Raw genomic sequence first — 16120 nt, 5'->3', positions numbered from 1 at the left:
CTCCCCCCACTCCAAATTAGCTACTCAGTAAATTTTAGGAATCAGTCTAAATCGGCCAAGGAGGCCTGGCTAGCAATTTTTAACGCGGCTGTCAGTCTTAAATCTCGAACTCACTAAAAGCCCCAGGTTGGTAAAAATACTGGGGGTTTCCGTGGGAATGAGGTAAAAGGCTACTGGTGAGAGAACAAAGGCGGCGCGTCCCCGTAAAAGGCCGTCCGGCCCCGGCCTTACGAAAGACGGGGGCCGCGGGTGGAGGGTGTCCGGGTGGGTGCCCTATGCCGCGCGGCCCCGGCGCTCTTCTGCGGGGCCCGCCCCGGGCAGCCACCTCAGCTGGTGCACGGGAGGGTGCAACCGAGTCGGGCACGCCAGACGGGAAGGAGCGTGAGAAGGGACGCGGGGGCCGAGGCCGGGCTGTTGGCCGAGTGAGTGAGCGGGTGGGAGACTTGCGAAACACGCCGCGGCCCCGTCCCGGACAGGACCCAAATCACGTGGCTGCCAGGGCCAGGAGTAGAAGCCGCCCAGAAAGAGCACGCGAGAAGGGAGGAGCGCCTCGGGACAGCGGGCGACATCCCCTGCGGTTCCCTTCCGCGAGGCCCCGCCCCTCGCGCTTATGTAATAAGGGCGCGCTGCCATTGGCCCTCGCGACCGGAAGGGTGCAGGCGTGCGAGAGGGGTGGAGCGGGAGGCCGCCGCAGGAAGGCGAGGGGGCGGGGCCGCGAGGCGCTGGCGGCGCTGGGGTGACTGGGAGCGCGGCGCGGCGTGCGCGGGCACGAGACCGAGTGGCCTGCCTAAGGCTCAGGCGGCTTCGGGCGCGCGCGGCGGCGGGTGTGCTAGGCGCGGGCTGTTGTGTTCCCGGCTCTCCTCTTTCCCCTCTTTGGCGGGTGGAGGAGGCCGAAGCGGTGCTGGGCGCGCTCCCCCTTCCTTCCCTCCGCGACTTTCCCTGGCCCTCTCGCGCTGCGCGGTCTCTCCGACGCAAGACTGTCCCGGCCCGGGTGAGCGGCGGCAGGGGCGGCGCTGACGCCGCAGGACGCCCGGGAATCAGGGTGGGGGAAGCCGGCGAGGGGCGGCTGGGACCGTGGGGCGCGGGGGCGCCGGCCTCCCGGGAGGCGACGGGGCCCGTCCCGGCGCAGGCCCCGGAAAGGAGGGGAAGCTCGGGTGCCTGCCAGGCCCTGCAGGTGGTCGGGTCGCAGGCCGGCCGCGGGAGCAGCGGTAACTTTACCCGCTGGCGACAGCAGCTGGTCGGTATCTCGAGGCCGGGCTCTCGGCGACCCAAGGGGCCGGGTTTCGTACAACCAAGGCCTCCAGCTGACAAATCTCGGGCCAGGGTCCTTGAGGACTGGCGGGTAGGTGAGGGTTATGTGGTCTTTGGTGGCTGGAAAGAGGAGGGGGCTCACTGAGGCGGGAGAAGACCTGGGAAAGGTGCTGCAGGCTGCAGCTGGGTTATTGGAGTGAGTGAAGGCGCCCTTACTCTGGTGATTTCTCCCGCCCTTCTCCCCAGATGGATGTAGTTTAAAAAGCTAGGGTCAGGATGTTGAGCACTACTGCCTGGGCCTCTTCCTTTCAGATGGTTACGGATAATCAGCCTACTTCCTGAATCCAAAATCTTTTTCTTAATTCTTGGTTTGCTTTTAAAAGGATCTTTGGAACAGGGCTTACTTGTTGCCTCCTGCGAAAGCTCCTCATTTTGAAAGAACTCGTCCGTTCTACACTTCCCTTTTTGCAGTCCCCTCAGAAAAGCACACTAAATAAGAGTTATATTAAAAACCAGCTTTTAGGTTATTTGTAAACGCTTTCTTGCCCTTCCATTTGTCCTATTTAATCAGGGAGAAGTTATGCATACGATTTTGCAGAAAATTCGATTGGTTTGAGAACAAATCTTAAGTTGAGCTGTTCAAAAGCAGGTGGTTTGTTCGTTTGCATTTTGGCTTTCAGAAAGGAAATCAATGCAGTGTGCTGTCAGAAGTTAGGGGCCTACCCCATGCTGTTAGCCTGTTTGATAAAATTTCTTTTGCCTAGTTTTCTGTCTCAAAAATAAGAACAAACGACAACTACCTTTTTTGTTAAAGTTCTTATGACTTTTTGTTACTGTTGCTAGGTGGCAATGAAAAATGGGTTAATCTGTCATATAATGTTTTATTTTCTTATGATATTGTACAGATCACTGCATGAACATGTCATCAAAATAGTTAATAGCTTCTAGATAGCAAGGAAACTTATGGAATTAGTGGTCTGCCATTGTGTAAGATTTTTCTTCAGTGTTAACGATTAGGATTTTGATTGTTAAGAATTGTTTAAAACAATTTTATCCACAAAAGCAGTGTATTAACATACATAAAATACATTATGTGTAAGAGTTAAGATTAAGATAAAAGATCACTGGAGTATTCTAACATAGGTTCTGATACTAAGACATTGAGACATTAAGAATGTTACAAAACATTGGTGTACATAAAGATTGAACACCTGACTGCTCTCATCTGAATATACTTTAAGTATTGTTTTGAAAAAATAATGCATTTGGCTTAAAATTAATAAGGTTTAATAAAAAATTGAAGCATAGTTGTAGGGACTAACAGCTGGTAGTAGTCACCATTATTTGGTAGGAATTGGGTTCTGGTATTAAGCTAGCATACTAAACATTTTTATAATTAGTAAGATCTTCAGCTGGCTTTGAAGAAGAAAAAAAGAAAAGCATTGATCCTCTTCTGAAATTATGACTTTAAATTCACAATGCTAGCGGGAACTTGCCCAATCAGTATATTTACTTATTGTGTCCCTACATCCCCTTTTTTGGAGGTGGGGAGGGGAGTTAGTTGTTTCTATGAAATGCTTAGACCCTACAATCATTATCTAATTAGGGTTCCTATCAGAAAAACCAACACTCTTGAACATTTTTAACTTGTTTAAAAGAAGTCTTTAATTTTAATGAGAAAGTAAAATTAACTTTTCTCAATGACAATTATTTTTAATTAACTCACATATGTTCACTTTTGACCACCAATAACAAAAAAAAAAGTGGTACCTTTCAACTTTGTAAGGGTGTCCCTACCCTTAAACCAGGTTCATTCTCTCAGCTGGGAACTAATTAAATCTCATAATGACCATTTAGGAAAAATTAGAATGGCACAGTAATTTCATGAAACCTAGGTATTTAAGAGAATAATTCCTCTTTGGTAGCATAATCTCCTTTAGAAGGACTAGTTAACAGCTCTTATTTGTCTTAAACAGTTAAGAATTGCAAATTACAACTGTAAATACCAGAAAGGGAAAGTTACTTTGCAAAGTAACCAAATAAATGTTATGGGGAAGCTAAACTTTTTGGGAAAGCTTTTGAAGATTACATAAAGTGAACAATCTTAGGTATATAGCTCAATGAATTTTTACAAATAAACATACTGTGTAACCATTACCTGGTTCAAGATACAGAACATTTTTAGCACCTCATAATTTCCTCTCTTGTCCTCTCTTCCCAAATCATTACTCCATAAACCCCAATGTCACCTCTTTCACTTTAAAGCCTTGCTCTGGCCCCGACAGTGCTAGGTTTGGAACCCAGGACCTTGCACAGGTTAGGGTGATGCTCAAGCACAGCTTCATACCCCAGCCTCCTTTGCCTCTTTTGAATTTTATAAAATGTATATTCTTTGTAACTGATTTATTTAACATTCAGATACAAACTTGGTGTCACTTGAAACAATAATTATTTTAGAATGCTGCTTAGTATTTCATTGTATGTATTGTGTTTGTGTGCACATTGATGTATCCATTTTACAATTGTTGAGCAGTTGGATTGTTCCTAGTTTTGAAACAGGTTTTCTGAACTTTCTTGTATTTATCTTGTGTGTATACATTTTTATTTTTGTTGAATATATACCAACAGAGGTCATAGACAACTGCCAACCAGTTTTATTTCCTCCTCAGTGGTTGATTCTACCAGTTTATAATCCAGTAGCATTGTCTGTGAGAGTTTAAAACCCATACATTTTGATTGCTTAAAGTTTCTATAAAATTTAAGGCTTAAACTCTGAGATGGTTATTTAGATAACTCAATATTAGAATAATTAAGTCACTCTAATGCCTTAACTTCTGTTTTTAGATATGGCTCGTGGACAGCAGAAGATTCAGTCTCAGCAAAAAAATGCCAAAAAGCAGGCTGGACAAAAGAAGAAACAAGGACATGACCAAAAGGCTGCTGCCAAAGCTGCCTTAATATATACCTGCACTGTCTGTAGGGTAAGAGGGCTTGAAAGACATTGCTTGGTGGACAATTCTTTCATTGTAAATTGATTTGTATAGGTTAAAATTTTGTAACGCCAACAAAATAGATGGTTTGTTTGAAATAGATTTGACAGCTGGTTGTTTTAGGAATTTGTCTTCATGTACCCATTTACAAATTGTGTTTGGCTTCTTGGCCAGATGCAGGTTTCTATGATCTGAGGAACAAAGAATGAAACAAGACTTTTTCTTTATGTAGGATAAAGATGTTTTTATGAGGTAATGTAATATACCTTGAACTTTGTAAGAAACTTAGGTCTACATTCTTGATATAGATTTGACTAAATTTTGTTACTATGCTAGTGAAAATACTTCTGATTATGAATATGGCTTTTAATTTGTTTTCTTTCACTAAAATCCAGAGTTAGAGTGTATGGTAAAACCATATAGAATGTATTCATGTTGAAGGCTATTAGAATTAATTTGTTTTTATAAATTTAAAGAATTGAGCAACAAACAGCATCTGTGGCGTGCTTACCATGTGTCAGACATAGTCACACGTTTAGCCCACATAGCAATCCTAACATAATCACATACCTAGCTCTCCAGCCCCCTTACAAGCTGAGTGGAATTGATGGTATGGACGGCAAAGGTTTTTTTGTTTTGTTTTGTTTTTTTACTATTATTATTATTATTGTAGATGGACACGATACCATTATTTATTTTTATGTGGTGCTGAAGATCCAACCCAGGGCCTCATGTGTGAGGCAAGCACTCTACCACTGAGCCACAACCCTAGCCCATGGCAAAGGATCTTGATAAGACATGACTCCTGGACTGAAGTTTGTCATCTATTTGAGTTATAACAAAAAAGAAGTTTATAACTACATAAGAATTCTTATTAGTAGCGGGCATGGCAGAGCTTGCCTATAATCCTACCGGGCTCAGGAGATTGAGGCAGGAAGATCACAAGTCCAAAGCCAGCCTCAAGAACTCAGCAAGACACTGTCTCAAAATAAAAAGAAAGGGCTGGGGGCATGGCTCAGGGGTTAAGTATCTCTCGAGTTCAATCCTTGGTAACCCCCCCCCCCCCCGAAAAAAAAAATTTAGAGGGAACCTGTTACATTAAATACCTTGTTCACATTGAGCTTTGATACACTCAAAATGATGGAATTGAGCAGCTTCTGATTCTGTTTGAAAAGAAGGTGAAAATAAATTTTACTAAGTTAATGATGAAGAAATACCTTGACCTAAAAGTACAAGAATTAGTTCACATATTTAAAAACTCAAAACCTTTATTTTATGTTTTATATATTTGAGCATGTTAAAGAGTAAATGAATTAAGGTCTTTGCCAAAGGAATTCATTGTTATGTAGTGTGTTATTTGAGAGCTGAAATGCCTAGCATTGGGTTAAAAACATAGGTCTTAGGCAAAGTAAATTCTGGGGTTTAGTTTCCTTAGCATGTAGAACAAGAATGATAATACTAGAAGCTAGAGATTACTGTGGAAGTTTGTGAAAATTAAGGTAATATATTTGGCACAATAAGATGTCAATAAACATTACCTGTTGTTTGCTATTAATGAGATAAACAAATACTTTTCTATGTGACTTTCCCCTTTTTTGTTAAATGTAAGAATGAGGATTTTTTTTTTTTTTTTGCAAGGTTCCTCTTCATATGCTAGCTGCTAAGTTGTTGGAGCTTAAAGGCAATTTATGATAACTGTTTATTATAAACAAGTTCAGGGTTTTAAAAGGTAACATGTTTTTTATTTCATACATGAAGTCCATTTCTTCTTTTTTGTATAATTTCTAAATTAGACACAAATGCCAGACCCTAAGACCTTCAAGCAGCACTTTGAAAGCAAGCATCCTAAGACTCCACTTCCTCCAGAATTAGCTGATGTTCAGGCATAAAGTTGTTTACAGGTAATTGACCTTTTTTTTTTTTTTTTTTTTTTTTTTTTGTCTGTTAATGTCAGACTTAAATACAAGAGCAAAACTAACTTCTTTAACTGTGAAGTTAATTTCTGATTTCTGAGTCTTTATTAGTACTTTTTAATGTAACTTCGTTACTAGAACCTAACAATTGTTACTTATAGTTTACTAGAATGCTTTATAATTATCAAAAGTTTTTTTCCTCAGATCACTTCCTTTGAAACATCCCAAGTTTTTACTACTGTACCAAAATGGGGTTGGGGGTGGGGGGATGAGTGAATATTGGCCATCTCTAGCTCAAGAATGAAAGACTTATCAGCTGCAAGAAAATAGTTATTTCTAAGGTTTTTAAGGGCCTTCCTCCCAAAAATGATGCAAACAAATTTCCTGAGCACATTTTTACAGTTATTTTATTTAATAGTGCTTAGCAGAGCTTCTAAATATTAAATATAGTATAAAATGTAGGCATACACTAAAAACTTTTTTGAAAATAATCAGTTTACACTTTTTATGTGCTTGGATTTTTTACCCCTAAATGGTATGTGTGGTCTTTCATTTTAGACATTTGAAATGCATTGTTAACTTGGATTTGTACAATGGGTATGTTCACTGAAATTTTCCTTATGTTTTATAGGTGAATTTATGACACCTTTGACTCTTCTACTGTCTCAGACCTTAGGTAACAAACCTGCAGCTGCTTTTCTAACAAACTGTTGATCAGCAAAAATAAAGGGGCTACAGAAACACTCATTTTTATGCTGTTCCCTTTTGGGCTTCATGCAAAGACAATTCTGTGTAAATGTACAGTTGACTCTGATTTGGAAATCTGAAAATCAGTCCATCCTTGTTATAAAAATTTTTTTACAATTGTAATTATATTGATGTTCATATTGTGTAAAATAACTCATTTAATAAAGTAGTACTTTGATTTTACAACATCACAGGATAAATGGTTCTACAGATTCTGTTCTAACTTTCCTTATTTGCCTTATAAAAATCTAATGAATTCAGCAGCTAGAATTACAAACGCAACTTTTATCTCCCTTTCTCAGCTCAGTGCAGGTTCCTTAAACTAAAGCAGGCTCATTCATTTAAATTGTGCATGTAATTTTATTGGCAGCTGATGATTTAGGTGAAGAATGACTTTATCTGCTGCCTTAGAATATTGCAGTTAAGTATCATGCCCCCAATGATCATTTCACATGTTTAGAATTGACAAATTTAAATTTCCTGTATGAATTGATTGGGTGTAGCTACCAGTCAGGGGTACCCTGTAGAAAACTAATACATTTGTAAAAACAATTGGATTATCAGTGAGCCCTTCTAAAAAATAAGTTTCTGAAGTATATGTCAAAACAAAAATAATCATTAGTCCTATTGTTTAATAGAAAATATGATGGAACAAATGTGAACTGGTAAAAAGATTTTTTATAAATTATAGTGGATTTATTTGCAGATTGTTCTAGCTCTTTAATTTTAAATTGAAGCATAATTTTTTAAGGAGTTTTAGGAAGTTATTAGTTATTTGGCCAATTTTATGAATGAATTTTTGCATTAACAGGAATTGGAATTATTTGTGATTGGTTAATTCCCAGAATCCTCTCTATTGAAACGTTGAATTTAGGAATTGGCATTCTGGTGGTTCCTAAAATCAGACCATATATTATAGTATGACTTCCATTCAAACTAGAAAAGTATTAAAATCAACCAGTATGCTCAATCTTTGGGGACTAAGGATGGGAGGTGCTTTTGTTCAGTTGGATCAAATAAATGCTACCCAGTTAAGGAAAACTCAACTTTAGTGTTCTTTTAATTTGCTTTTGTCAACTATTAACTTGTACAAATGAAACTGCTGTAATTCAGTTTAAATTTTAAAATTAACATAATAGGAAGAACACTAAAATATTTACTGCTAACTGCTTAGAGCCACATATCTGATCCTGTGGATTACAAAATGCATTCCCTCCTTCTGCTGTAACTCATTGCTGCATTTGTTTTGTAGCTCCACATACTCTGCCCACCTTGTTTGTCTTCACTGTAAGTTTAAAATAAGATGTTTGCAAGGAAAAGCTTCAGTGCTGATAGTTTCTTAGCAACTCCTATTCTTAGACCCTTATTTTTTAAATCAGTTCTTTTGTTTCATGTATTTAATTCCCTAAGTTTCAGACTTAATGTTGTTTCCTAATATGTCAATTGCCAGAACATTAGTTCTACCTAATTTCTTGTGGTGGTTATTGTAGAAGTTCTGGTTAAATTTCAGTTTATAAGTTTTTGAAAGTGCTTTGAGCATATGTGTGTTTATTTTTAGTAACAAATCATTTAAAACCCATTCACAAATTTTGGTTTAAATTTTTTTTCATTTGTTTTACTGACTGTAATTCAGAATAAAATTTTTTGTTCTTGTATTTAACCCTTTTTTTTATAAGCAGCTGAAGACACCATATTTAACTCTGTATCTCAGTGATAGGGAAATAGTCTGATTGATCTTATAAGACATTAATTCTCAATATGGGGATTATTAGTACAATCCCCTTTTTGTGTTTTGAGTTAAATCTGCTATAAGAAAAAAAAATTCCAAGTCTTAAATATCTTTGTTTATTTAATTTGAAGATTCTTTAACAGATAACAGCAAAGTTTATTTAAAAACTGTTATGGTGTCTTCAAAGACTTGATAAAATACACTGAGAGAATTGCCATTCTGTATTTACATTAGTTGCCAAAAGAAACGGGGTTAAGATTAAACTTGTTTCCATTCTCTTCAAATGGATATCCCCATGTTTAATTGACACACTGGGGCCTCAGTTGTGTGCTGTAATGTCTTATTAAAGAAGATATTAAAGAAAACTAAACTAGTCTAATTTCTTTTACATTTTAAGAGGTTTTGATATTGCCTCTTTTTTTCTTCCTTTCTAAACTTAGAAGAATTGTCTCTTGAGTGTAGCATGAGTTCTAAGAACGACAAGAGATTTCTTTCATTTTTCATTGTTTTTCTTACATTCTTTTGTGTATTTGGGGTCTGTAGAATACTTCTTAAGAATGAACAGAAAGAGTTTATCATTCTGAAACCTTGCAAGTTAGAATAAGTGAGTTGTTGGAAGGGGGACGTAATTACTGTTAACATAAATACAAAACAAAAAATACTTAGATCAATTAATTGAACTAGATGGATAAATCCTTGATGACCTTGATTTCCATTTTAAGATAATACTTTTGGTTTTGTATTAAAGACACTACATAGATAATAATCACATCATAATTCAAACCTGAGATGTAGCATGAATAAGGTAGAATTTACAAACATTACTGCCCCCCCCCCAATTCCTTATTTTTCATTCTTGTAATACTTGGAACATACTTGGCCTATAATTCCAGGGACTTTGGAGGCTGAGGCAAGAGATTGCAAGTTCAAAACAACTTAGGCCCTAAGCAGCTTAGTGAGACCATGTCTCAAAAAAGGGATGTGGGTATGTGGCTCAGTGGTTAAGTGCCGCTGGGTTCAATTCCTGGTACCAAATAATAATGTGGGTGGTGTAAAGGACTTTTCCCTAATACGTGATCAACCACACTCCAAACTATAATTGAAATGTTATATTTAAACTACTCAGTCTGAAATGATTTGTACTAGATTTCTAGTTTGGGGGTTTGTTTAAGAGTGTATGGTAGTAAAGATCAACACTAGGGGGTTGTGTTTACTGTGACTTTACACTCTGAAATTGTTCAAAGTAGCTTAATTTTCATAGAAATTTTAAAAATATAAGACCATTCATTGTGCAGATTTGATAAAACATCTATTTGAAAGAATAGATGTTTTATTAAGAAAAGTTCATCCCGTCATTAATTGTGGATTACCATGTTAAACTAAAAATATCTTTTTCATTGTAAATGTTCTTTTGGTAAGTTGTTTACTGAATTACTCTTTTTTTTTTTTTTTTTTTTAAACCACCAGTCTTTAGTTTCAATTCTTTGCATAGAGTGTAATAGTATGGTTCCAAATTTAAAATTTTGTATCTACAGAGACAGATTTCAGTCATTTATTATTTGTATTCATATGGGTATGTTTTCAGTATGAATTATATTAAAATCATACTACTTTTTAGTCATTTTTATGTACATAGCGTCATTATCTCTAATGGCTTAGTTTTTGTAGACCAAATAAGTATTGCACTTTATCACTACCTTCTGTATTATAAATTTCAAATGGGACTTGCATTTTGGATTCTACTTATTAAAATCCTAATTACCGGGAAGGACACCATCATATTTCCAGTGTCATCCAGTTTCTGGGTCACATGTGTCAAACAACTGAGGTATTTTTTTCAGATATAGAATCTTTTTTAAACTCTTTTCCAGAATTTTTTTACTCATTAAATGGAAACATGGCAAGCTTTGTTTATTAATACGCTACTTTAAAAATAAATAAATAATCATATTGAGACTTTAATATCATGAAATGAATTAGATTATGAAAATTTGAAATACCTTTGTTCAGAGGCATTCATATAAACTTTATATTATAGTTTGTACCAAGTTCAGACTATTGTTCCCTCATAATCCTTTTGCCAGGAAGAGTTACAGACAGTGGCCTTTTGGGTTGAGAATACTGCTTATTGATGCAGGACACTTTTGCAGAGAAATCAGCTGTAATTTAGATGACCTTTGAACTAATGGTTTTGAAAATTATGTCAAGTCTTTTATTTTTGACATAGAAGACATGTATTTTTTAAATCTGGATCTCTTCAACTTTTTTTTTTTTGGGAAAAATAACCTAGTTTGGGGATAATTTAGACTTACAGAAAAATTGTAGTACGAGAGCATTCTCGTACACTGCTCACCCAATTTTAGTTTCCCCTAATATAATAACATTACTGTGGTATGTTTGTCAAAACTAAGAAAACAGCATTGGTATGTTTCTTTTAACCAGTTCTTGTGTTATTGACCTTTTTCTGTTCCAGGATTCAATTCAGGGCACTCTTTTCTCCTTAGTCTCTGATCTGTGACAGTTTCTGTCTCCCCTGGGGTTTCATGACATTGACAGTTTTCTACATGAGTTAATTATGATGTAGAAGGTTCCTCATTTTGGATTTGCCTGACATTTGCCTCTTGGTTTCCCTGGGATAACAGATTATTGGAAAGAAAGCACAGAGGTACAGTGCCCTTCTCATCACATCATCTTAGGTATACAATGTTAGCAAAGGTGATGTTACCCTTCATTACTTGATTAAAGTAGTGTCCGCCAGGTTTCTCTATTGGGAACTTATTACATTTTCCTTTCCATGGACAACTTTTGGGAAGTCCAGCCCTTCCTGAAAGGGAATGGGGATTTAGTTCTCACCTGTTGGAGGGATAATGTGTGTGTGTGTGTGTGTGTGTGTGTGTGTGTGTGTGTGTGTGTATTTGGAGTCCTGATCTGACATTTCTGTATGTGGGAGAGAAAGATGGGAATCAAACCCAGGGCCATGTTCTTGTTAGGTAAGTACTCTACCACTGAACTACATTCCCAATCCTAAAGGTCTTATAGAATTCTATATTTGTTTCTTTTCCCCATTTACTTGTTCAGTCACTTATTTATATTTATGTCCATAAATATGGACTCATAATCCAATGTATTATTTGTTTTGTTAATCACATTTTTTAAGCTTTGGGTTTGGGGAGCTTTTTCAGTTGGCTTCTGTTTCTTTTGATATGCTTCATCTTTGTGGTGTGGTGGTGGTAGTTTTGTTTTTTGGTTTCAAGAATATCCTTAACTATTAAAGTATAAGATGCTTCAGGCTCATCTAGTACTTTCCCAACCTTAGAATGAGCCATTTCTCTAAGAAAACTTGAGTTTTTGATTGGAGAATAATATTTAGAAACCCAGATCTGGGTGCTAAGTGTGAATTGATCTTTTGGTGTTTTGTTTGTTTTAATTATGAAATGTTGATCTTTTTTCTATCATTAGGTAATATTTGAAGATGATTGGAAGAATATCCTTATCACAGATTTTTTGAGCGATAAGTTCTTTGAGTTTTCTATACACATTACTGAGTCACCAAATATAGTTATAAATAATATATGTGAAGTTGCTTTCTGAGTTATAAAGCTTTATAGAAGCAAATGTATAAAGAAATAGAGTAAAAGTTCTTAATCTTTAGAAATTAAAATACCTTTTGGAGGTAATGCATATATTTTTGTATAATTTTAGGCTAGATGGTTAGGTGCTTGGTGTCTTCGGTAACTGATAGCATCTTTAGGAATATGGAGGAGGGACAATAGATACTGGGGGAGATGGCTTGTGAGTTAAAGAAGTCAGTGTCTGCCTGAGAAGATGGACAGAGGGTGGGGCGGGGGGATGGTAGGGAAAGCAGGGTGTGGGTGGCTGAGTGAGCAAAAGCTTGGGCAAATACATAATGTTTCTTTGAGAGAATGTGAGTGGGCCAGTCAGAGCTTAAGTCTTGTGTATGAAATCCTTTGAGCCCATGGATGAGAGTGGGGAGAAATTATGAGAATGGGACCAGATTGTGCAATGTGTGCACACTACAGTAAATTGTTCAAATTACTCTTGACACTGGGAACCCATTCAGGTTGTGGGTATAGGAGAATGGTTTGATGCAAGTATGTTAGATTTATCAGTGGAAAACGGTTGGTACTGCTTTAATAGGGATCTTTTTACATTCTTCTATACCTTTCCTTGTTTATTAACAGAATATAGTGTCCAAAATTTAATTTTTATTTTTAATGTAATTATGAATATAGATTAACAGGCAAGAATTGTCTACTTCATTATAAAAGTAATACATTATGAAATACATTTCATTTTTTTAAGAAATTTGGAGAATGTAGTAAGGTAGAATTTTTTAAATTCTTAAGTATAAAGCCTTTTGGAATAGTAGATTATCTCTGTCTCACATGGGTCCACACATGTGTGCATACATACTTTTAAAGTTAAGGCATACTTACAAATGTTGTAATCATTTTTGTATATTTTGTCTTTGTGCTTTACTCTAGTTTAACATTATAGCAAATGGAGTTTTCTTTATGCTATAAACTTTGTGTAAGTAGAATATTTGTGGCTACCTTATGAACCATAGGTTATGAGGCAATAGACTTTTTTCCAACCACTTTTATTATACTTGTTAGCCAGATATAGTTCCTATTTTGTGAATTGTCCAATTTAAATTGCTCACTTATTCGTTGGGGTCTTCTAACTACCCAATCTGTTATTCACAACAAACTAACAAGAACTGAATGTTGCTAGGGAACATTAAATATCCAGGGTTGTGAAATCCCATAACCCATTTTACACAAAGTACAGAATTGTAGGTTCTGTCTGCTCTGCTTGCTGGAAATCTTAACTGCCAGGTGACTGAAGTATAAAACTGCCATTCACATTTAAGGCATAATTTTTATTTAAGACTAATAAAATTTTCATTGATACCTGCCTACTGTGAAGAAACAGGAAAAGTAATTTGAATTACATTGTTAATTTAGCAAGTTACAATAAGAAAATAACTTTGGGGTTTCTAGATCTTATTTCTAATCTGTTAGGTTCTGTTATTTCATATTTATGTATATGAGTTTCCATAGTAACAAAATAGATGTATTTAAGCTTTGTTTTGAAGAGGCATAAATATTTCTGGTAGGAACAGTGTTCCTCACTGAAGTAGGGTGGAAGATTGTAAAACAAGAGAATTTAAAGCTGTGATTGAGTGATCCATTGAGAACACTAGAAAACATCCAAGTTCATATCTGATTCTGTGTCTTCCTAGGTGAGCTTGAACAGTTTACCTCATCTTTCTGCAGTTTCTTTATTCACCTTTTAAAATGTAGAAACAAATACCTGCCTCCAAGTCTTCTAATAACTTAATAAATAAGTGAAATGAGCAGAAGCACCTATGCAGTCATTGGTGCTCAGTAACTGTTAGCTTTGTTCCCCTTGTCTTCATTTTCCTTCTTCTCCTACTGAAATTTAGTATGTGTCTTCATGCATATCTTTCTAATTTTTGTTTAAGCTTTTCCTTAGGATTAAAGTGTATTCTTTTCTCACCACCCAGTCCAACTTCTTCCTATAGAAATGCTGCCCATTCTTTAGGGCTTAACTCAAATAGTGATGTTTTTCATGAAGCTCAGCACCTTAAAAAGTTCTTCTAAATGTGGGGAATATAAGTAAGGATGAAACAAGACAGCAAACTCTACCCTCATAGTATTCAGAGACTAAATTTTAGAAGGTTCCTAACAAATAATGAATGTTAGGTAGCACTGACATAGTAACTCCTTTTGGTGTTAACCGTAGGATTGAACTCAGGGATGTCAACCATTGAGGCCACATCCCCCAGCCTTATTTTGTATTTTATTTAGAGACAGGGTCTCACTGAGTTGCTTAGTGCCTTACTTTACTCGTGACCCTCTTGTCTCAGTGCCCGGCTATAACGCCTTTTTATTTGCCTTGTATTTTATAAAACTCTTATCATAAAAATGAAACAAACCCAGTTTGATGAAATACTAAGAGGATGTGATTTCATTAGGTTTTTAACTTGGCCTTAAATTAATTACAACTCAAACCACCATACAAGTTGGAGAATTTGACATTAAGTCTGCACCAAAGACAGGAAGGTATCCAGAAGAATAGATAAGTAATTTGTGTCATGTTTATTAAAAGCACAAGAGAAAATACTGAAAAAGGTACAGAATAAATCTGCTCTTGGTCTCTAGGTAAATACATATTTTATTGTAAACCGTTTTTAAACTTCTGTACTGAGATGTTTAATAGATTTGTATTAACTTGATGAGTTCCACTTAGGTCTGTCCTATCTGCTTAACTGTGTGTGTATGTGTGGGGGGTGTGTGTGTGTGTGTTATCAGTTTGTAGATGACACAAAGTTTGAAGAGAAAACTAATAAAGAATTACAGCTCAAAGATTTCAGGAATGCCATAGTAAAACCAACAAGAAGTAGTTGAAGTGGAATAAATGTAAACCCATTTAAAGTTTATGAAAATTGCATTGGATGAGTCCAAAATATGGACAGCAATCTGTCTTGGCATTTTTTCCACATAAGAACCAATGTGTTTATTGCAGGCTTACTATATGAGCCAAGCATAACTTCTCTTGCTTTAAAAGATGGGAATGTAACCTTAGTTTAGAAGAACATATATCTTAATCACACAAAGTCATCTTTATTATTTGATAAATAGCTTTCTCCTGAAATTGTTTAATGCTGGGGGTCTTGATTTTGGATTTCTTTTTCTTTCTTTTTTTTTTTTTTTTTTTCAGTGAAACATTGTTTGGCAGGATTCCATGCAGAGGTCAAGAATGGTGAATACAGTAAACTATGCTTATAAGAGAGACACTTGGAAAATTGCTGTTTTATTGTTCCTGGGGCACTTTAATGTAAGAAATACTGTTACAGTGCCTAGATCTGTCCAGTATCGGAATGGCTTGCCTTAGGGAATGAGTGTCCCTTCCCTAAGTTCTAAAAATCATTGGGAAGTCAGCTAGATAGGCACTGAGATCCCTTCTCCTTTGAGATCCTTAAGGAATCCTTTGACATCAAGTCACTATTCATTCATCCATAGTTAGTTCTGTACTTTAAACAAGTTTTGTCAACTAAGAAGAATTACTCTTATATGGACTTATTTTAACATACAAACTGTTTGATCTTTTTTTGTTCTCATCTTTCTGATGCTTATAAATTTTAAATGGGAAGAATATTGTATCAGAATAGGAGTCAGGATATCTTTATCATTCTTGGACTTGAGGTATACTTCTGACTAGATATTTGTGTTCTACATTTTTTTAAAGCTCATTGATGTTACACTTAGTTTATAACAGCAAGTGGTATTGTAATAATATAGTGTAGATCAAGATCATTCTTCGTGTCAATAAACTCCATAATTAAACCACAAAATTCCATCAATTAATTTTTTTTTTTTTTACTGTAGACTACCAATTAAATTGTGTGTGTGTGCTTCTGTTGTAGTTATAGAGCATTCATT

At 36.5% G+C, this 16120-nt stretch overlaps 1 protein-coding gene across 2 annotated transcripts; it reads left to right on the top strand.

Moving 5' to 3' along the window:
- The first annotated feature begins 725 nt into the window (after positions 1-725).
- Positions 726-8606, top strand: ZNF706 (zinc finger protein 706). 2 transcript variants are annotated; one of them, XM_081265962.1, is made up of 4 exons: positions 726-991; positions 4096-4232; positions 6035-6142; positions 6786-8606. In XM_081265962.1, exons 2-3 carry the CDS (start codon positions 4098-4100, stop codon positions 6128-6130), a joined length of 231 nt encoding a protein of 76 aa, XP_081122088.1. In that variant the 5' UTR covers positions 726-991; positions 4096-4097; the 3' UTR covers positions 6131-6142; positions 6786-8606. The 2 variants fall into 2 exon arrangements, with proteins under 2 accessions (XP_081122088.1, XP_081122087.1); XM_081265961.1 differs by lacking the exon at positions 726-991 and adding an exon at positions 1049-1342.
- The last annotated feature ends 7514 nt before the right edge of the window (positions 8607-16120 follow it).

This window comes from Spermophilus citellus (assembly GCF_964194105.1).
Source record: "Spermophilus citellus genome assembly, chromosome: 14".
NCBI lineage: Eukaryota > Metazoa > Chordata > Mammalia > Rodentia > Sciuridae > Spermophilus > Spermophilus citellus.
The sequence above is the reverse complement of the archived record's forward strand: the minus strand, read 5'-3'. Positions and strand labels throughout refer to the sequence as shown.

What these genes read in the sequence shown, in the direction of transcription:
- ZNF706 (XM_081265962.1), top strand. Translation starts at nt 4,098, where the DNA reads ATGGCTCGTGGACAGCAGAAGATTCAGTCTCAGCAAAAAAATGCCAAA. An exon ending in ATACCTGCACTGTCTGTAGG is followed by an intron (nt 4,233 to 6,034) that starts GTAAGAGGGCTT and finishes TTTCTAAATTAG; the next exon opens with ACACAAATGCCAGACCCTAA.